We start from the raw sequence: 23,550 nt of genomic DNA on the forward strand, positions 1-23,550 counted from the left end.
CTGCCCATATCTCATTTAGGAAATTTCTATTAGATATAGAGAACTGCTAAGAATTGTAATACAAAGAGCTTTTAGATTTACAGACTTTGGTCTTTTTTGCTTTCACAAATGTTCCACGTGATTTCAAGTAATAAGTGCCACGTGGAGTAGTAATCCCATCTAAACCACAAGGCCTTGTAATAAAGAACATCTTGAGGATTCCAAAACTCAGTCCATTTACTTAAGCACCCCTCGTAAGTTATGATTCCACTACACATGGGGAAGGGAAGAATGAAAGGATGGGTTTGCCATAAGCTTGTTTTTTTGCTTGTTTGGTTTTTGCTTCTAGATTTAACATTAGGAAAAACTGGTATTTCTACCGAAAAGAAAAAACAAGCTGAGATTTACAAAAAAGAACAAATTCACTAATTACAACTATTTGTTGTGGGACAGACTTCCACAAATAGAGGTCCGTCTTTGGAGTCTAGTTAAACACAATTCATTAGTGAAATAGAAAAATTTTCTCACTATAAAGCAGTTCTACTTCTCAGTTGGTCTTATGATTCTGATGCAAAGAAAATGGTCCTATAAAACTCCAGTAAACTGTCCTAATATAACCAGTGATGTTCACACTGTGGTTTCTTAGAAGAAGCAGGTGATACGAAGGGAGAAGACAGGTAATACAAAGGGGTTAGTTTTTCCTTTTGAGTGTCTGTTAAATTTTTAAAAGTATGTGTATAACTAATATAAAAAATAATTTCTTTAAACTTTATTGGAGATTAATGGACATATTCTATCTCAACATTTTATCATACTCCCTAAAATTACAACTTAAATTCCCAGGAAGCATCTTGACCTCATTTGCCAAAAAGTTGATAAACAAGAACATACATTAGACCCTGAACTTGGCCTCTGTCCTTGTCCAAGCCTAATTGGCTATTTAACTTTGATGAAAAGCAGGGGTGTACAGGGAGTGAGAACCATCAGGTTCCCAGCCATTCACTTTTAAGGGTAGATAATATTTTTTTTCATCCTGTCATTCAAAGGTACATTTTTGAGCAGCACCGAAATAACTGTCTCGGGTTGGGAAATGTCTGTTTAAAAAAAAAGAAAGAAAGAAAACTAGACCATCAAGGAAAAAATAAGAGACTTGTGAGTTAAAAGACAGATAAAATTCCTCCTATGGAAAATAGCATATCTGGTTTTATCGAACAGTGTGGATACAATCATGTTAGCCTTCCATGAGAAGTGATTTATTTTTGCAGTAAGCTACATAAACCTAGAAAGTAAAATAACATTTGTATGTATCAACTGTTGCCAGCCTTATCTGTAGGTATGAATGCACTCCCAATAAATGCACCCATGGGAGCATCCCTGATCTCATTTCAAATGTTTAAATAACAAGGCAAATACATCTGTGATGCTTCCTTCTGATGCATGGAAATAAATGGGCAACCTTACTATCTTTCCTGAGGAATCCTCCAGACACAGTGGAATGGCTCTCATCAAAAATTAAAGGCTTCTGAGATACACTCAAGGCAGCACTTCAAATCTGTGCATCGGTATGATTTCCAGCCTGTCTGGTATTCAGAAACTGCTGTTGTCTTCCATTTTTAAAATGATTTTTTGTCTTCTTGTTTAGTATACTTTTTAAAAAATAGTTTTCTAGGAGAATCTTCCCTTAAAATGTCAAATGTTCAAATACAGTCCAAAGGCAAGAAATTGATTGCCTGACTGCCCACCTCTTCGCTGGCCTCAGTTCATTCTTTATTGTTGCTTCAGTATTTTAAATAGAACGTCACTTGCTTCAATTTGGTTCTTAGTTTTCCGGGAGTTGACTTACAGCTAAATTGTCATGAATTTGGGCATGAATTTGATCTTTTCTGCTCCATTTTAACTCTAATATTATGTTAGCATCTCTGTCCAAGCAATTAAACCTAAATCTACTAGTGATAAATTTTGTCTTTAATACACACATTCCCTCCCTAATGGAATCCATTTGTGATAAGGGAGAGGATATAATCAGCATCCAAAGAATGAACGGGCATCACACTATATCAAGATCAAAGCCATGTCTGACATATAAATCTAATATGTTCTGCACATTTCAGAAATTTAAATAGGTGCCTCATATATTTGTAAAAGAGCCTAATACACTGCATTTTTAAAAATTTTTTAAAGTTTCAATTATTTAAGTAATCTCTACACCTAACATGGAGCTCAAACTCATGACCCCAAGATCAAAAGTCACATACTCTCCTGACTGAGCCAGCCAGGTGCCCCTACAGTGTTTTAATCATAGTAAATGCTCACAGATTTTCCTTTTTCCCCCTTCATGGCCTCATAGACTTACCCAGATTTTAGTTTTCAGTGTCTGATCTGTCATCAGTTTCCCTGTGTTTGCTCACATTATGTTACTTTTTTGGAAGCTTTGAAAACTTTCAGTAAATATTTTGGCACTAAAAATTTTTAAATAAATAAACAGGTGCCTCTTGACATTTGGATGAGTTAGCTAACATCTAGAGATAGATCTCAAAATGAGGATAGGAAACCCATATTGGTCAGTTAAAAAATCTGAGAGATGCTGATACCAACTACAAACTCCATATAATTTTCACTGTATCACTACTGTGGATGTATTACCATAATCAAATAGAGAAAAGTTCATTTCAGAAGCAACTGCAGTGAAGAGGAAAAACCACCTGCTTGAAGATTGAATGCCTTCTGAATCCAGGCTGTCTCAACCATTAGGTGAGTGATATTAGGCAAATTATTTAACATGCCTCTACTTCAATTTCCTCATCACCAAACTGAGATAAGAACAGTGCCTACTTGGGTGTCTGGGTGGCTCAGTCAGTTAGCATCTGCTGTTGGCTCAGGTCATGATCTCAGGTCCTGGACTTGAGTCCTGATCAGGCTCCTTACTCAGTGGAGAGTCTGCTTCTCCCTCTGCCCCTCCCCGCTGCTCCTGCTCGCTCGCTCTCTCTCAAATAAATAAATAAATAAAACCTTAAAAAAAAAAAGAAGAGTACCTACTTCATGGAATTTCTGCAAGAATGACATGGAGTAAAATGTATAAACTACTGAGAACAATGGCCAGCACATTTTCAAAAATATTAATGTTACTGTTGTTATTTCACAACTTCTTTTCCCTGGTAGTTTCTCACTAAATTTTAAGATTAGAGGACTGGAAGATGTCTTTCCTTCCTTTCTTCCCTTTTCTCCTTGCCCTGTCCTTATCTTTTTGCCTCTTCCCTCCTCTCCCCCTTCCCCTTCCTCCCTCTTTTCTTTCGGCACCCTCTCCTCACCTTTGGGATTTGGGGGGGGGGGGTACATCCAAGAAATTTGGATAGTTAAGTGTCTCTTTAAACTCAAGGCTTACTAGTCACTCAAGTCTAGTCAAATATAAAAGTAAAGACAAACCACACTGATGTAAGATCTGAATACTAAGCAGTTCTCTGAGTGAAATTATCACTTAAAACATGAAGGATATCTGGAGCACCTGGGTGTCTCAGCTGATTAGGCATCCAGCTCTTGATTTCAGCTCAGGTCATGATCTCAGGGTTGTGGGATCAAAACCCCACATCAGGCTCCACAGTGAGTGTGGAGTCTGCTTGTCTCCCTCTCCCTCTGCTCCCCTCTCTGTCTCTCTCTAATAAATCAATAAATCTTTTTTAAAAATGTAATGTAAATTAAAGGTGTCATAAAAGTACAGATAAAATAATTTTAGTTACTGATCCATTTAATACATCTGTACCAGTGTAGCCAGCAACTTTATCCTCAGGAAATCCTCTCTTCAATGTCTCTTACTTGATGACTTTTAACAAGAAAGGCTGTAAACAGATGTCCCAAATGACTATGTGGCTAAGTGGTTTATCAATAAAACCTGATTTACTCAGCGAGTATGCCACTTACTCTTCTATAGGAAAAGCATACACAGCACATATATAATTGCCTTAGACTTGAGTTCAAATGTTCCACAATTCTTTTTTTTTAACATTTATTTGACAGAGAGAGAGAGAGACAGCGAGAAAGGGAACACAAGCAGAGGGAGTAGGAGAGGGAGAAGGAGGCTTCCCGCCAAGCAGGGAGCCTGATGCAGGGCTGGATTCCAGGTCCATGGGATCATGACCCGGGCCGAGGGCAGTCACTTAACTGGGTTAAGACTTAAAAACCTAAGTTATGGGGTGCCTGGGTGGATCAGTTGGTTAAGTGTTTGACTCTTAATTTTGGCTCAGGTCATCATCTCAGCATCCTGATACCGAGACTAACGTTGTTTGGATCTGTGCTCAGCGGGGTGTCTGCTTCTCTCCCTCCCCCTCTGCCTCTGCCTCTCCCTCTGCTCAGGTGCACATGCACTCTCTCTCTCTAAAATAAATGAATAGATCTTTTAAAAAAAATACCAAAGTTATTTCTCAGGAGAAAATAGAGTTTGGGACCCTGGGAACAGTGAGGCCCAAAGCCAACAAATATCATTTTAAACAGATTCAATTCAAAACTATATGTACTTGGAATTAGGCAGTTGTATGCTGCTTACAGATTTACTTTATGTTCTAGTTTTCAAAAATGTACAGATTTACTTTATGTTCTAGTTTTCAAAAAAGTACTTCTTGTCTTAAATGAAGAAGTAATGCAGGGCAAGGATTTAAATTACCCTTCCAGTGCCAACATGAGTAAGATCGAGCATGCCAAAAGCAAGAATCAGAGATCACTACTGAACTAAAGGAAAAGACAACACTGAACATCATTTAATTCAAGGGTCATCTTCTGTGATATCTATGTATGAGGTGTTGTACCAACTGTGGGGAGAATCACAAAGACATAAAAACATATCCCTGTCCAATCTGATCTAATAGCAAAGGCAAGAAATTAACTTGAGTAAGTACACAGTAAAATATAATCAGCATTACAACAGAGTTACAAGCAAAATGTGATCGTATACATCGCTTCTGTTGTTTATATCCTGGAAAGTTTTATAGGAGAATTGGCATTTTATTATTATTATTTTTAAAGATTTTATTTATTCGTCAGAGAGAGAGAGAGTGAGAACACGCACAAGCAGGCAGAGGCAGAGAGGGAAGCAGGCTTCCTGCCGAGCAAGGAGCCCAATGTGGGACTCGACCCCAGAACCCTGGGATCATGACTGGAGTCGAAGAGAGCGGCTTAATCGACTGAGCCACCCAAGCATCTCAAGAGTTGGCATTTTAAACAGGCCTTAAAAAATGGGTAGGACTGGGGCACCTGAGTGGCTCAGTGGGTTGAGCCTCTGTCTTCAGCTCGGGTCGTGATCTCAGGGTCCTGGGATCGAGCCCCACATGGGGCTCTCTGCTCAGCGGGGAGCCTGCTTCCCCCTCTCTCTCTGCCTGACTCTCTGCCTACTTGTGATCTCTGTCTGTCAAATAAATATATAAAATCTTAAAAAAAAAATGGGTAGGACTTTAATAACTGGAGTTGAGGGGAAAAAGCATTTTGGCCTAAGGGGAAAGCATGGAGAAGGAGAAAGTCATGGAATGTTTAAGGAGTTGTGGGATGTCCTGCAATTTGTGACCGATCAGGATGAGCACACAGGAGATAAAACAGAAGATGATATGTATCAGGAATGGGAAGACTCTTCAAATACAAGCCAAAAGGCTGGTCCTCAGAAAGGAGGTTTAAGGGATCCAAGTTTCGAGTATCAAGGTTATGCCTTAGGAAGACTAGCTATATAACAATGTCAAGGATGGACTGGAGGAGAAGAGATCACTTAGGAAGTTACCATAATCATCCTAGCAAAAGGTACTGGGAAGAAAAAGTTCAAGTATGAAAACTTTCTGAAGAAGAAATGATAGGATTAAATGTCAATCAGCTGGATAGGATTAATCTGATGTTTTCAGCTTGGGTAAGCCAGAGGATAGGCAGAAAGTCTATAATCGGTGATGTGGGAGCCATAGGAGCCCTTGACCCTGAACTGTACGGTAATAAAGGGGAAGGACAGGTAGTAGTAAATTTTAGAGTACGCAGACTTTATGGGATGTTGTTGTCTGAGCAGAAGGTTCAGAACAGAAAACCATTCAAGATGGCTTCCAGCTCTCTTTTGCCTGACTGCCCACAGAACAACTGTTTCAGAACTGCCCTTGGTCTTATTCCTTTGGCCTACTCCTCCATGAAATAAATATTGAGTGAGTGTGTACTGAGTGCCAGGGACTTTTCTAGACAGTTGGGGCAAATCAGTTAACAAAACAGAAAAAAAAAAAATTCTTGCTTTCAAGGAACTTGCATTTCAGTTGGAAGAGACAGACAATAAAAATTACAGATAATTAAATAAACAAAGTATATTATGTTAAAAGTCAAAAATGGGATTACAAAGAGAGAAGACTAAGAAGTATGAGGAGTAGAGATTCTGGGGCAGGGGTAGGGGTAGAGATTACATTGAGAGATGGAGCAAGTCACAGCCTTTGCTTCCCAGCCCAGTGTTATTATCAAAGGGCACTGTTGGGACATAGTTTACCACATTCCCCAGCTTCCTCTTAATGAAAGCACATGAGAGGGTCATTAAGTTTCCACAGACTCCCTGACTTCTCACCACCATCCCTCACCTAATGATCACATTCCTCTCTCGGCATTAATGGCCAGAGAGCCGAAAGCTAAATTTGTGATCTTCTTCTAAAACACAGATGGAGTCTCACGGCATTTTTTTGTATTTGTTTACATCTTACTTTCCGAACATTTGTTTTCCTACTGCGTTGATTTCATCACATACTTTTACTCCTATTGTGTATTTTTGTCAGTTAAAATCCAATTTAAATCTCTTGAAGTAAAAAGAAATATGCAAAACTAAACTGCTAAAGTTATTTGTTTTTTATGATCTGGACCTCTTTTTGACACCAAAATTAGTGGCTTTAATTAAGGTCAAACCTGTTAATACATTTAAATGCATAGCCTGTATGTCATCCAGTGAGAGGTCTATCTGCCTTCCCTACTGGTCAGACAGTTTGGAAACTTACATGAAATTCACACAGCCGGTGCCAGCAGGTGGAGCGATCCAGACGAAGCTGAGGTTGGTTGTGGGCAGATGACTCACATGTGAGGCCACCACGCTGCACATAAACTGGTTACCAAACTGGTGGTCAGACATGATCCCTGAGAGCCAGAAAGGAAGAGAAGCTGTCATAAAAACAACAAAACAAGTTCTTTCTTATCATGGTATGAACAATATTTTCTGGACATTTTTCTTGTATGTTAAGATTCATCATGTTGTTTGGCTGCTCTGTAAGTTATGCAATTTTCCGTGTCCTGTTGTTAGAAGGATTTTAATAATTTAAAACATTTTTGTTACAGGGTAATCTACTAGTTTCATTTCTCTCCTGGTTGCTTGGCTTTGATTTTGTTGATTGGTCTCTGTCCGTCAACAAAGACCACCAGGGCCATACCTACTGTATAACAAGGTTGGACTTAGTGGAAGTGTTTACAGCAAACAAGACTAAATTATATTGGGAACTGGGAAGTATCTCAATAAGAGGATGTTAGCAAAGGCTTGTTAAACTCTTTGGGCTTAAGGTAGGTCATTTTAGACAGTAGGGGGATCAAGTTGTCCTGGGAATTTCCTGATTTTAGTACTGAAATTCCTGCATCCTGGGACCACCTAATCTTGCTGGGGAGGTTACAGGGATATGTGGTTTTTCTTCTGGATTTGGTGCTATCAGAAAGTGGGGGCAGTTTTATCATGGAGTGCCTTACTAATCTGTATATGGGAGACATGAAGATTGACACAGCCTACAGTTGTGACTGATAAAATTCAAGTCAGCATGGAAAGGGGGATGGTCATTTTTGTGATTTGCACCACGTTCTTGCTTTTGTTTGTGTGCAGGTTTGATTACAAAGTGGTCTTGGTTTTGGCTCAAGCCATCAGTTTAAGGTGGCCTTGTCTGATGTTGACTGTCTGATGTCTGATCTGTAAAACCGTTTATATTCCACGTGAGAATACCACAGCCCAGCTATGAGGGCCGGGTCAGCTCCCAGCTGAGCTATCTGGAGATGCTTTTTTTTCTTTTAAGAAGATGATTCTCTTAGTTGACATCTGATATAAAATATTTATTTTTTATTTTTTTAAGTTAACATATAATGTATTATTAGCCCCAGGGGGTACAGGTCTGTAAATTGCCAGGTTTACACACTTCACAGCACTCACCATAGCACATACCCTCCCCAATGTCCATAACCCCACCACCCTGATATAAAGTATTAAAAAATAACTCAACACTAAGAAAATAAACAACTCAATTTTTAAAAAATAGGCAAAAGAACTGAATAGACACCTCATCAAAAAATATACAGAAGACAAGTATATGAAAAGATGTTCAACATCATAGGTCATTAGAGTATTGCAAATTAAAACAACAATGAAATGCCACTTCCTAACTATTATGGCCATAGTACAAAACAATGACGACACCAAATGCTGGTGAGGATGTGAAACAAAAAGAGCTCTTGTTCATCGCTGGTAAGAATACAAAATGGTACAGCCACTTTGGAAGACAATTTGGCATTTTCTTATAGAAATAAACATGGGCTTACTGTACCTCCAGCAATCATGCTCCACAGTATTTACCAAATAAATTAAAGATTTCTGTCCACATGAAAACCTGCACATGGATGTTGACGGAAATCTTATTCATACTTGTCAGATCAGAAGCAACCAAGCTATCCTTCAATGAGTGAATGGAATGGAACTGTGGACACTCCAAACAATGGAGTATCTATTCAGAGCCAAAAGGCCATGAGCTACCAAACCATGACAAGACATGGATAAATAAATGCATTCTACTAAATGAAAGAAGCCAATGTGGAAAGACTACATACTGTATGATTCCAGCTATACGACATTCTGGGAAAGGCAAAACTATGGAGATAGTAAAAACATCCCCAGTTGCCAGGGGTTAGGAGAGAGGCAAGGATGAAAAGGCAGAACATAAAGGATTTTTAGGGCAGTGAAACGATTCCATTTAATACTACAATAGTGGACACATGTCACTATATATTTGTTAAAACACAAAGAATGCACAACATTAAGAGTGAATCCTCATGTGAACTAGGGACTCTGAGTGATAATGATGTGTCAGTGTAGGTTAATCTGTTGTAACAAATGTTATCACTGTAGTTCAGGAAGCCGACAATAGTGGGGAATTGTGGGGGGAAGGGGAGCATATGGGAATTGTCTATACTTTCCATTCAGTTTTGCTGTGACCTAAAATGCTCTAAAACCAAATTTTATTAATAGTAATATTAATAAGAGTATTGCCAGGAATGAACAATTAGACAAAAAATTCACTTCCAGGCTTCATGAAGTTAGGCAAATGACTTTCTCTGAAACCCAGTTTCTTGTTTATAAAATGGAAATACCATGTCCTCTTCACCCCAAAGTTATTGTGAGAATGAAATGATCCAATACATTGAGTAGAGTCCCACCATGTTTGCCCAGGTGCCCTTTCTACATGTCATCATAACAGTTCATACCTGCTTCATCATAGCACTTGACTTATAAGGGGGTAGGTCTTTAACTGCTATATTCCAAGCAACTATCATAATGTCTGATGCATCACAGATAGTCAAGAAATGTTTTTTTCTGAATCACTACAAGAATGACTTAACTAAAAACATTAAAAGCAACAGAAAAGATACACATATGTTACATTACCTAGTGAAACAGAATCTTCTAGAATAAAGGAATAGGTCATACCGGACAAAGAAAGAGAAAAACAGGTCTGTATTTTGACATAGTCTAATGGTGCCTTTTTTCTCACGCAAGTTTTTATTTTTTTAAGCTACATCTTGAGACAAAATTCATCAAGCCAGAGAAACCACAAGGTTAGGGAGGATAAAAGACTCCCCTGGGAAATCATAGAGTGCTGTAGGAGACTCAAAAGCCATGACTCAGGAATTGCCACTCCACTCTGTTTGGGCATAAAGCAGAAAGGATTTGTGTGTGTATGGAAAATGACACATCCGACCAAAAAGCCTGACCAAAAAGAATACAAGTATTCCAGCCACAATCGTGTGGGAAGGGAAATGAATCAAACAAATAAGGCTTCAGGGTTTCACAGTCTTGGTAACAGAATTCACATTCAAGTAGCCCCCTATTCTTCAGAACCCCTCCTAGAAAGTGAGTCAATGTCTAGGCTGCATATTACTTCACAACGTTTTATAAAATAGCTATACTGTTGCAATTACGACACACCCCACTCTGAGTAAATTTGCCACAGAACAACATTCTTGCCATCCAGCTGTCTGGCACAGTAGTTCCCCCAACAAGGTTGCACAATGGCATCATCTGAAGAGATGGGATAACTACTGGTTCCTAGAGATTCTGAGTTAACTGGCTGGGGATAAAGCCTGGATCCTGGGCATTTCAGACGCTCACCAAGCAATTTCAATGTGTAGTCAAGAACATGCAAAAAAATGTGTCTTAGTAAGATGTTGTCCAGGCGTCAGGGCTTAGAATAATACCAACAGGGTACCAACAGAACAGTTCAAAAGTATCCAGCAGTGTCTTACACAAGGGCCCTGATAGTAATGCCAAATATTCAATCCTTTACCCACTATTCTAGAACCACCAAACATGTATTCTGAGGGCCTTATTACATACCTTCAAATACTAGGAGTGTGCCATGGTCTTTGCTCTTTTAACAAAGAGCTCTAGCCTACTCTACTGCTTTCACATTTTCTTTTTGTTTTTAATTGAAGTATAATTACCATACAGTGTTATATTAGTTTCAGGTGTATAATGGTCCGATAATCCAATACATTACTCCATGCTGATCACAAGGGTACTTTTAATACCCTTTATCTATTTCACTCATTCCCCCACTCACCTCCCTCTGGAAACCACCAATTTGTCCTTGTATTTAAGAATCTGGTTTTCCCCTCTGTTTGTTTTGCTTCTTAAATTCCACATATTATGGAACCATATGGTAATTGTCTTTGCCAGACTTATTTCAGTTAGCACTATAACCTCTAAGTCCATTCATGTTGTTGCAAGATGCAAGATCTCATTTTTTTTTGCAGCTAACATTCTATCATATATATACAATATATGAGAATAATTGTTTTAATGCATTCATCTATGGATGGACATTCGAGTTAGCTTCCATATCTTGGTTACCACAATTTAACTGGCATTTTCTTTGAAAATATCTAAAAGTTAGTCAGAGATGCAACTATTGGCAATCTGTTCATCTTAATATCAACCAGCAGGAAGTAACAGTATTTTCAGAATACCTAATTTGGCACAAACATTCTGTTAGGCCCTGTGGAGGTGCACAGAAGAAACATAGACCATGGTCCCTATCCCGAAATGACTTGAGCTGGGAAGAGAAAACTGGAGAAAATGACATTCTAAATAAAATACCCGGAAAATAAATAGGGCTAAATGAAGTTGTATTTGTGAAGAATTATGAAATAGGAGAAGAGTGACTAATAGAAACAATTACAATAATGGTTATGATAATACTTAATTGAGCACTTACGATGGCTTAGTGCTATTGTAAGCATTTCGTGAATATTAACTTATTTGAGGCTCTTAAGAACCCTGTGAGGTAGGAGTTGTTAGTTTCTCCATTTTACCTGTGAGGACCCTGAGACAATGCAGCTAAAAGAATGTGTTCCTGGTCATAGAAAAAGTGGAGAGTGTAGCGTGGGTTCAGACTAGTGCCCTTAAAATCCAGTCAGAAATGGCACTATTGAAGAGGGAGGCTGGAGTGGAGTCTTGAGAGAAAAGCCCCCTATTACTACCATCTCCATTTTCCTGGAGAGGAAACTGAGGAGCAGAGTTTTTGAGTAACCTGCCCAAGGTTCCATAGCTCCTCGGTAGCGGAGCAAGGATCAGAGCCCAGGCAGACTGGCTCCGGTGTCTGTGCTTTAACCCTTCCTGACGATTGTCCCTCCAGTACTAGTAAGGCAATAATAGGGCTAAAACACTGGGTGTGGAGAAGGCATTCAGCAAATGGCAGGGCTGGAAGAGGACAAGAGAGGGAGGGCAACAGCAGTAATTCTCATCTTTGTAATGGCAGTGAGTGAGGAAAGAATCAGGTTGACTTAAAAGAGCATCTTTTTGTGTAACTGACAAGAGGGGTGGAAATAGCATGAATCTTCATACGTTTTCTAACTTATGCCCATAGACATGCAATTTCAGAATGGTTTTAAAAGGTTTTCGTGCTTTTTTGCGTCTAGACTTGCGCCTGAAACCAAATGCCTTTAAATCAATGTTTTAAAAATGAAACAATACCCAGTGTGTATATAGGTGAGCGTGTGTGCATGAACTATTCATTATCTAGTAGCACGACTCGAGAACTGTTCTTTTCATATCCACTTTCATCAGGCTGGTGCTTCAGAGATAAGCTGCAATAAGGATGTTTTCAGAAAGTTCTGTGATGACTTTGCAGCCCGTAAAATCATGTTACCTTTGTTGAATGTTTCAGTATATTGACTTAGTGAAGAAGGCAAATAATAGACAAGTCAAATTCTGTAAGTAAACAGTTTTGTATTCAAATCAAATGAAAAGATTTAAAAAATGACTAAGAGGAACTCCATAATTCATTTTCCCTATTCACTTACAATATAACACTAACTTTCCAAACCAGATTTGCAGAAGGGCTGTTTTTTTTTTTTAAATTATTAACTGATTGAAGCCTTTAGATGCCCCTTTTAAGGAAAGAGCAAATGATAAAAATTAAATGAATTAGAAATCACCTTAAATATTTGTCTTATCTTCCATTCTTCATAATAGATTACTAAAACTTCCTGACACAACATTCTACTGTACTTTCTGAAACTGTTTGAAATGATAAAATAATATTTCTTTTAACTTTCCATCATTTTTATATATGCAGGCTACATTTTTCATGAACAAAAATTGTAATGCTAAGGAACTTGCTGTTTCTTTGGCAGAATCTCATCCACAGATATCGTAGTGCTTGAAATCTGTGAAAAATAAACCAGTTTAAACCAGGGCAAGTTTCTATCCACTTTCACACTAACCATGGCAAATCACACACTAAACAGATTTGAGTTATCCATATCTTTAATCTACAAAATATGGAATAAACCCAACACGAATGTGTAACTTTCCCACTACATTGGTTATTTTGAGTAATAAAGTCTTCAGTGTACTTCTTAGAAGTGAATGGCCTACACTTTTATGAGATTATGTGCATTTTGTTGTAGAGATGGAGGAAATTATAAAACTTTTAGTTACAGTTCTAAAGATCCAAGGTGTGCACATTAAAAGCTTAGAAAACTATTCTTGTGGGAAAATAGAGTTCATACAAGGTTTAGTCACAAACTTAAAATAACTGAAGACTTGTCAAGGAAAATGACATCCCAGAAGGCAAAGAAATGTATATCACGGTCTTGAAAGGAATCATGAAAGCAACTTTAGAACAATTAAAGACACTGTGAGCCTCATCTTGCAGAATAATGTGGATAAAGGAAACTCTGGCATAGATTTATATCCTTTAACCACAGTGATCATTAAGAAGAAAAATATGAGATATTTTTACACTAGATATTCAGTGGTTTGAATGCCTTGATGAATTTAAAACACACATACTATGTCAAAGAGTTGTACCGACTCTTTCTAATATAGAAAGTAGGGCTAGATTGTGAATATTCTATTTTTCAAGTGTATGTACACAATATTCAAAAGGAAAATGTGCTTATAACATGGATGCTTTAAGATTTTGCTAGACAAGTTATCAATTTGTAGAACTTCAAAGTTTGAAATTATATTTTACTTTCTTTGCCCCACATTAGATCAGGAGAGCCATACTTCTTGAAGTGTTTACTGTCTCTCAGAGTCCATAATGTACTTAGAAAAGTACAGCTTTTTTTTTCTCTGAGGAAGAACTTCCACATGAACAGTTTTTTGCACGAGCGTTTACATGTACACACAGCAAGGAAATAAAATTTTTATTATTACTGTGGCACACACATATACATTTAATAAGTGTATATATCCCTGAGATACATGTAATTAAGTTCTATTGTGGGTCTGATTTTCCCTTTTCCTAGTAATATTAAAAACTCAATATGTGGCCTATTATCCAGCATGCAGTAGGGAAAGCACCATCATAAATTTAAATTCATTATCAAATTCAAATTTCAGTTGTCCCAAGAAGAGGTTCCCAAATCACCTACATTAATTAGATGGTATATGTCTTTCATGACACAAGCCATTAAGATCACTGTGGCAGAGGCAGTAAATTGTTGTTTCATAGAACTCTGGAAGCTGAGTCTGACAGCCCTCCCTCTCTTCGTACTCATTTTATATTTGCACCTCTGCTCATTATGTCTGCCTTTGTGAGATGTCCTTCCATCTTTTCTTCTATTCATTTAGATTGTACTCAGAGAGCTATGGAACTGAAGGGGGTCTTAGTGATCATGGACCAGCAGTTTACAGATGTCAGAACCGAAGCTTGAGAGGGGGTACCCTGACAAGGTCATTCAGCCATGTGTGGCAGAGTGAGGGGATGGTCTCTTGATTATACCCTGCTGCCCCATGTAAATAAAAACAAACATGGGAATTCGTGGGTGGTCACAAAGATTGAATGAGTACACAACACAGAGTTAGCACTATATGTGTTGAATATTATCATTCCCATTTTGGAGATCAAGGAGAATTATCCAGAACTAGTGATTTTAAGTGACTTGCAAGGATAACAGAGCTAGGGAATGACACTTGAACACATCTTCTATCTTACACTGTGCCCTGGCTTCTTCCCTACCCGTATCCTCACATGGGAGTACCTCAATTCTAGGACAGACTCCTGTCCTGATCCAAAGGAAATCCTGTCCAAACCAAAAGATGGAGAGCAAACCATCTGAGAGTAAGCAGGAAGAGGGCCCCTTTCTCCAGGTACAATCTTAGGTGCTCCTCCTCCATCCCCCCCACCCCATCCAAACCCCTTAATTTCTCATCAGAGAATTATTGGATACTCTTTGTCCTCTTGGTAGGCACATCTCTGAATGAGATACGGATGTGAGTGAGACATCTTTAGGTCAAAAGCTCTCCCCTAAAGCTCAAAGCCATTCAGTTATCCTTAGGTCTATGTGGCCACTGAGTTTGACGGAGCAGCAACTTTTCCAAAGAGCTAAAATGCAAAAGTTTGCACTAAGTGAAGTTCTCTGATCCACTGGTTCAAAGTATACCTCCACTGCCCCCCTCCTAACACTGCATACCACCTCCCTTCTCCCATTAACCTCTGCTGCTGGCAGGGAATCACCACATACTGTCTGCGCCCAGACTTTGCAAACTGACCGCACCACACTGAATACCTGTGCAGAACTCTGTTTTGCCTCCCTGCCTGCTGCCTGCTCCTTTGACTTGCCCTGGTGTATGTTGGATTCACGGTACAACTTCCAGGCTAGAAGTCAGATTTTACACATTTGCAGGAAAGAAAAAACCAAAGAAGAAGACGCTTCAGAGATATAAACCCAAGCCCATGTAGGAGGCTGAAAAGAGCCTTGGAGGCAAGGCTTTCTTAACAAAACAAAACATCCTGCATAAATGAAACTTGATACCATTGGAATAGCAATTCTCCATTTCATCTTTCCCCCCAGCCCCAGGCAACCAGCATTCAAGTCTCTCCTTTCATGAGTTTGACTATTTTAGATATCACATACAAATAGAATCATGCAGAACATGCAGAACGTGTCCTTCTGTTACTCGTTTATTTCAGTTGGCATACTATGGTCTAGGTTCACCCAGGTTGTCACATATGGCATATGGCACTGTAAGTATATAGCATATTCTTTCTATCCATTCTTCCGTTGATGGACATTTAGGTTGTTTCCATTCCTTGGCTATTGGGAAATATGCTGCAGTGAACATGAAAATGCAGATATCTCTTCAAATTCTGACTTAAAGTCCTCTGAGTATCTACCCATAAGTGTTATTGCTGGATCATATGTTATTTCTATTTTATATAAAATACGATATCACCGAGGCTCTGGGTATACTACTGATACTCTCAGTTGTAAACCACAGAATACAATCCAGCTAATTAAAGGAATGTTGAGTGAAATGAAGCAGCTTCTCTGGGAGATACCTGGATGCCGCCCAGCAAGGAGTTAAGTCCACAGGACCGGGCCAACATAAAACAATAGCTGACACTGCCCGCTCCTTGATATCAACCATATATGGACTAAATAACCATATATAGACTAAAATAACAGAACATTCACCTCAGCTATTCCAAAAAAGTATATAAGAACTTTCCATGACTGTACCTGATGGAATATAGAAGTCCCATGCTCAGTCCCCAGCTCATACTGCATTTTTCTGTATCCAAGTCTCACAAGGGTTGTTCTAGATAGTAGGCGGAAACTAAGTTACATGCCTTCACCCCTACAAAGGAAGTGTGGGAATTCTATTTTGGAATGGTGGTACTCACAATATGGGAAATTTTATAAATATTTTGGATAATCATAGATGGCCTATGTCTACTACAGAAACCAAGTTCAGACTCTATGAAGTTCTGATTTTTTTTTTATACCAAAATAGCTAAAATAACTGATAGCTTTAAACAACCATGATTTTTAGGACTATGTCCATGAACATATACATTGGGTTCCTTATCCTTTACCTTGAGTGAGCATTCTGTCACAGGAAAGATACTCCTTATAGCACCAAATCTATTTGATAGAACAGAGCAAAGGCTCCCCATACCCTTCCTGGAAGCCTAACAGATTTCCCAAGGAGTCACATCAGAACAGTCAATGTGCCTCTGCTTTCTGACTCCGGATGGCATAAATCTGCAACAAATGGCAGACATCCTCTTAACAATCAGAGTTCCTGCTAAAGAAGGAACATCAGTGAGTTAGCATAATTTTATTAGCTCAGTTAAAGAACACTATCTATCTAGTCTTGGAGTTTTTATTGACCTTTCCCCCAACCTATCAACCAATTAGAAAGTCCTGATGTTACCTCAAAATTTTCTCAACTCTGCCCCCGCTTACCTAATCTTCCTACTATGGCCTTATTTCAGGCTTTCGTTATCTCTTTTTTGACCAGTACCAACAACTCCCTGATTGGTCTCTTTGAGTTCAGTTTTGCTTCTTCAGGCTAACTCTCAGTGTCTTTGTAAAACGCAAATCTGATTTTATCATTCCACTGATTCAAATCCTTCCACAGCAATCCACTTATAGAAGGAGGCCTAAGTTCCTCAAGGTAACATTCTGTCCCTGCTATCTATTTCTCTGGACTCATTTATCATGATTCTTACTCAAACTTCACATTCCATCAAGACAAAATTGTATAAAACTGTATGCACACACCTCTAGTTTTGCTCTTGTTTTCTCTGCCTAAACTAGGAGTCAGTAAACTATTGGCCCATGGTTCAAATCTGGGCCATGGCCTGTGTTTGTATTATCACCGAGCTAAGAATGAGCTTTATATTTTGAAAAAGTTGTAAAACAAAAAGAAAAATATGTAATAGAGACCTATCATCATGATCTAAAAAGCCTAAAATATTAACTACCTGGCCACTTACAGAAAAAGTTTCCTGACCTCTGGCCTAAGTACCCTTTCTTCCTATCACATGTCTAAACCCTTACTCATCACTTAATACAAATATGAGATCATAAATCATCTCCTCCATGAAGTTCTCCTGTAGAATTTCTTCCTGTAACCCAGATTAACATTAGGAGCAGCTCCATGCTCTCACAATACCCAGAGAATTGTGCTGTTATGGAACCTACTCATTGCATTACAGAGAGTTACCTGTCTTCCTCATTAGACTGTTAAATTTGTGTTGTGAATTTTTTACACACCAAATCTATGACAGGCACATGATAGATGTTTATGGAATGAAATGCTGCTAAATAAAGGTGTTACTAATGACATCATGTGGTAACACAGTCATTTACATGGCAGGAGCTCTCCATGGTACTGAAGAGCCTCCTTCCAGCTTCTTTCCAGAACCTTAGGATTTGTGTTTCTCAATTACCTTCACCAGCTTCTGTAATGGCTTCATGACTTCTCCTGCCACTTTCCACTTGACTTCCTGTACAAACTCTTGCCCAACTCTCTTCTTCTCCAATTAACTATACATACCTTTTGGTCAAGGCATTTATTGTCTACCAAACAGTCATAGGCTCCCCCACACTCTCTAGGCTCTCTGTAGTTCAAAAGGGTTGTGTGAATAATTTTGACCAATGGGATACAAGCAGAAATGATGCATACTCTTTCCTAGTTGAAACACAGAATAGAGTGAGTTCTCTGGGTTCCTGTATTCCCTCGCCTTGATGGCAAAAGAAGCCATGCACTAAGATTGTATAGTCACACCTTAGATTGCTGAGTCCCTGCATGGAGGGCAACTACCCTAGAGTCTCTGACTTATATAGAGCTGTTGAATTAAGCTGCAATTTGGGGGTTAATTTCTTACCACAGCAAAACTGAATTTCTCTGATTAATACATCCTTTCAATATAATGACTCTTATCACAGTTCATTTACTTCTAGTTCCTTCGCTAGATTATAAATTTCTTAAAAGAAGTGATTTGATCCTATTGATTTTCACAGCGTCACTCAATAATTGTTTTCTAAATGGATGAACAGACTGCTAAGTCTGCTTTCCTCTTTTCCATGACATTTCCCTTCTTTCAAAAAGAATAACAATCTGCTTATCTTACAGCAGTCAAAGGAAAACTGTGATGAGTGTAATTTCCTCATATGTGAAATATGGAAAACAATAATACCCCCCCACTGGGTTCCCCAGTTAATGTATGTAAGGTGTCTAGAACAAAACCCAGCACATAATAAATATGCTACATAAATGTTGGCTATTACAACATCACTAAAACTTCTTTTTAGGATCCCTAAATTTCTATCCATGTCCCCAGTGACTTACAAAATCAATGACTTTTTTTTTTCTGGTAAAGGCATTGATTCAATAACTCTAGTCTTTGTTTTCTTATAAAATTAATAAATTTTAAAATGTTAAATCACATATAATACAAAAATACCATTCATACATGTATAATGTTATAATTATTACAAACAGTTTATCTATTTATATTATGGTAGCAGCTTAAGCACCATGAGAAAACACTGGCAATGAATGAATTCTGACAAGGAAACATATTTCATGTTTTTAGCTCATGGGATTCCAAATCAGATAAAATATCAATACACTTTAAAAGACAAATCACAGGAAAATATGATGTACACTACTTTCATTAAATTCATTCATTCGTTCGTTTTTCATTTTAATAGAGCGTGAGCACTCCTGGGGGTGGGGTGGGGGTGAGAAAATCTTAAGCAGGCTCTACGCCCAGTGTGGAGCCCAATGCAGGCCTTAATCTCAAAACACTGAGATCATGACTTGAGCAGACAAATAGAGTTGGATGCTTAACTGATGGAGTGCCCCATCTTCTTACATCTTTCAAATTCTGTTGTCTATGACTTTCTTGAGATGTCGTCATTAGTCACAGGGAACTATGATGTCCTTATATGCAGGGCTCAATCTAACGACCCGGAGATCATGACCTAAGCTGAAATCAGGAGTCAGATACTTAACTGACTGAGTCACCCAGTGGCATGAAACAAATTTAATTTTAGATTTGAAATTATTTTACCTACAGTTTCTAACTGAAAAGACAGCCCAGATATATTTTTTAAAAATTCATATACACATTTCTACAGTTGGGAAGAAAATATTAGAACTTTTATATTTTATTGTCAAATTTATATGTCTTATAATATACAAAGTATGTAAGTACAGGAATATATATATTGAACTTATAAATTAAAAGTAAATAGACATATTTAATTACACATGTATGCTCAAAAATTTTACTGATAGAGGAATTCTATGTTTGGTTTAGAGACTTCACCAGGTCAGGGAGGGAAGCAAGAGATTAAGAGATTTGATGTGAAAAAATCATTTCCCTTGTGACTTTCTGAGACAAGAGAACTGTCAAATTTTTATGTTATCCCCCATGGTCATTCAGGAGATAACAATAGTGATGAGAATAAGACAAAAGGCTTTGATCTGAGTCCATTGTTGTATTCTTCAAGGGAATGAAGGGGAACATTCCAGGAGAAGCACAGCAGAAGTGTGCAACTAGCAGTGTGTTTCTGGGTGTGCTATGGAATTATGATCTAGCATGAGGATGCCAGGTTTCTGCCAACAAGCATTAGAGATGCTATGAGGGCTTAATACAATGGAAAACTCATGCAAAGATATCAATAATCCAAAGCAAATTACTTTAAGTATCATAAGAGAAGCCTACATTATTTTGTGAACCCAAAGAGAGAGCAAATGCATCTCCTTAAGACAGAGAATCAATAAGCTATTATAGCAATGTTTGAGACATTGCTGGTTTTGAAAGGGAAACCAAATTATCTTGGGTTTTTGTTTCTTTTTTTCCAAAAGGAACCGCATTCCCAAAGTGGAAGAGTGCTGATCATCCTGAGACAACTAAAGAGAAGTGAGAGTGGCTGGGATATGGTAGTATGTACAGCAGGCCTGGGAAGGGAAGTATGGGAAGAGCAATTGAGGAGGTCAGAATAGAAAGATGTTGGATGCCTCAGTCAAGAATTGGTACTGCTGTAGGCACAATGGGGAGTGATTCTCAGAATTCTGTATATAAAGAAAGAAATATAAATATGATAGTGTATATAAAATGTTATGGATACAGACCAAAGAACATCAAGGACAGTGCCTGGAAAATTAACACAAGAGACCAGGCAAGGCATGAAAAGGGTTGGAATTCCAGTGTTACAAAGGTTTTTGATTTGCATTCATTGTTTCATGCCTTGTATTATGGTCCTAGGGCTGCTATAACAAAGTATCACAAACTGGATGGCTGAAAACAACAGGAATTTACTGTCTCACACTTTGGGAGCCTAGAAGTCCAAAATCAAGGTGCCAGCATGCCAGTTCTTTCTGAAGGCTGTGAGGGAGAACAAGTTCCATGGTTTTTCCCTAGCTTCTGGTGGTCCCAGGCATTCTTTGGCTTATAGGAATATCATTCCAGCCTTCCCTCCTCACATGGCATTCCCCCTGTGTCTCTGTGTCTTCCTATGGTTGTCCTATAAGAAAACCATTCATACTGGATTAGGAAACCACCCTACTCCAGTATGATTTCATCTTCACTTAATTATATGTGCAATGACCCTATTTCCATATAATACCACCTTCTGCTGTATTGATGATTTAAGACTTCAACATATCTTCTTGGGGGAGACTCAATTTAACCCATAATGTGCCTCAAAGAAATGAAGAGAATCATGAGGAGCTACAGAGTTCTCACTCAGAAAAGTAAGTTCGTGATTATGAAAGTATGGATGGTGTTCTGTGACTCAGTGTTAGGTAGAAAGGCTATGATTTATTAAGATGCTATCAAAGAAGAGTAACTCATTTTCTAAATACTAACTTTTCATTCAAACTTCCCTAAAATACAACGTATATAGTAAATAATAACCACATAAAATCATGGGGGGTTCATTAGAAGAATGGGCAGCAGGAAGGGGAGAGAGAATTCACACACACACACACACACACACACACACACACACACACATTAAGTTGACAAAAAGTCCTAGATAAAATTCGAGCTTTGCATTTAGAAATTGCATGCAGGAGTCCACAAGATTTTTGAAAGCAATATGTACCTTTAAGGAGAAGTAACCTATTGTCACCCATACTTTTCCTTAATAATCGAATCACTGGCTAACATAAACCCTACAAGAACAAATAAAGTTACCGTAAAATGATCATTAATGATCATTAATGATCAGAGACCTTCAAACGGGACCTAGCAAAGTTATTAGTAAAAACTATCCTAGTATATTTGCCCACTCAAGTAACTACACTACCACACCCCAACATATGTTATTGATAAGAGCTATGCAAAGGTTAGGTTTACATTATGATAATATAGCTCCTTATGAAGATGTCACAAGAGGTGACATCAAGATCTCTCTGAAAACTGACTGCACAGCTGGGAAATACCACTAATTAAACTATTATTGAATGTCGATTTTACAAAAAAAAAAAATTCTGAGTAATAAAAGAGCACTTCCTAAAAGACTGTGATTATATTTCATGAGACAATCACCGCAAAAATCCCACCCATACTGTACAGTTTTTAGAGGAAGTTAACTGAGCGTCTTTTAAGCAGATTGTCTTTTCCTTTCCATCCAATGGAGAGGGGTGTAATACAGTGTCATCTGCGTGTACAGGGATTTGCAAACACAATTCCAATTACAAGGAACAGGATTTGCACACGTAAGGGCCTGCCCAGAGCACTACGAATTCACCTTCTAATTTGCAGCGCTGCCTCCAGAGGCTGAGCATGATTCTGCCTGCATATGGTGAGTGTGTGGATGCCGGTGCCCAGTGCACCGGGTGGGCGGTACGGAGCTCCCAGTCAGGGAGGCTGAGCAGATGATTTACAGCTGACGTCTAAGAGCTCCACAGAGAACTGCCAAGTGCTGTACTAAACGCCACCAATCAGGCAAATCCAGTCGTGGCAAACAAGCTTGGCATTAACAGCAGAAATAAAATATGCTAATCAGTGTTCTACTCCAGGAAAACAAGTCACCAGGGAAGGAGGTTGGGGGGAAAGCCACATCTTTAAGGCTCTGCAGAGGTTTTGGGTTAAATTTCTACATTTATCTCTAGTTAGGCTTCACTGATATTTCCACCTCATTTACAACATAGTAAATGTTTCACACAACTACCGGGTTTGGCAGTCTCTTCAGAAATCTTTAAATCCCCTTCCAGGCTACCGGGAGTTAACTATGGCATTTAAAAGACATAGATCACGTCTACTTTACATTTCAATACTCTCTATAGGGTGCAGTGCAGTATCAGAGTTAAGCTGCAGGACTGGCACAAGGCCCACCAAGTTCAAATCCTGCCTCTGCCATTAAATAGCTCTGTGACCTTGGCCGACTTAAACTCTCTCAGCCTCCACTTCCTCACCTGATACTCAGAACTGCTGGGAGGATTAAAGGAGTTAACATAAGCGACACTCCTAGAAGAGGGCCTGGCACATGGTGTTCAAGGAACGTTAGCTACTATAATTCAGTAGCTGTCTGTTCACCTTTAACATGATAACTGCATTCCTAATAAATGTAACATTACACAATTTGGGTAATCAAACCAAATAGTTAGATGGCTTGTAATGGGAGCTGGGAGTAGAGCTAACCAGAAATAAGATCTTTTTCAGGGAGGTAATGGAGGGTTGTTTCTTTCTTTTTTTTTTTTTTTAATTTTTATTTTTAAGGAATATAATTACAAATCCTAAACATCATGAAAAAAATACAATATTTGACTGTACTTAGCTTATTGACAGCTTTCTGACCTGTCCCAGCACTGGCATTAATATATCCCTTCCCACACATCCTTATTGCATCACCTTGATTACCCACTGCTTTAACACATAAAACACAAAGATACTCTAACGATGTAGCAATGATGTTCCAGTAGCTTGCATTCTTTGTTACAGCAAATGTGGAGGATGTGATGCAAATTTTATTTACTAATTAATTGATCCTATCATGTCCAACTGGCCTTAGAAATGAATACTA

At 38.4% G+C, this 23,550-nt stretch overlaps 1 protein-coding gene across 2 annotated transcripts in view; it reads right to left on the reverse strand.

Annotated features, from left to right (window-relative positions):
* Positions 1-23,550, reverse strand: part of RELN (reelin) — a 510,603-nt gene that overhangs the window by 363,992 nt on the left and 123,061 nt on the right. For both annotated transcript variants that reach the window (XM_046020402.1, XM_046020401.1), the window contains exon 3: positions 6,963-7,098. In XM_046020402.1, coding sequence (XP_045876358.1) covers positions 6,963-7,098 — 136 coding nt within the window. The remainder of the gene's footprint in view (positions 1-6,962; positions 7,099-23,550) is intronic.

The sequence above is a fragment of the Meles meles genome, chromosome 10 (genome assembly GCF_922984935.1).
Source record: "Meles meles chromosome 10, mMelMel3.1 paternal haplotype, whole genome shotgun sequence".
Taxonomy (NCBI): domain Eukaryota; kingdom Metazoa; phylum Chordata; class Mammalia; order Carnivora; family Mustelidae; genus Meles; species Meles meles.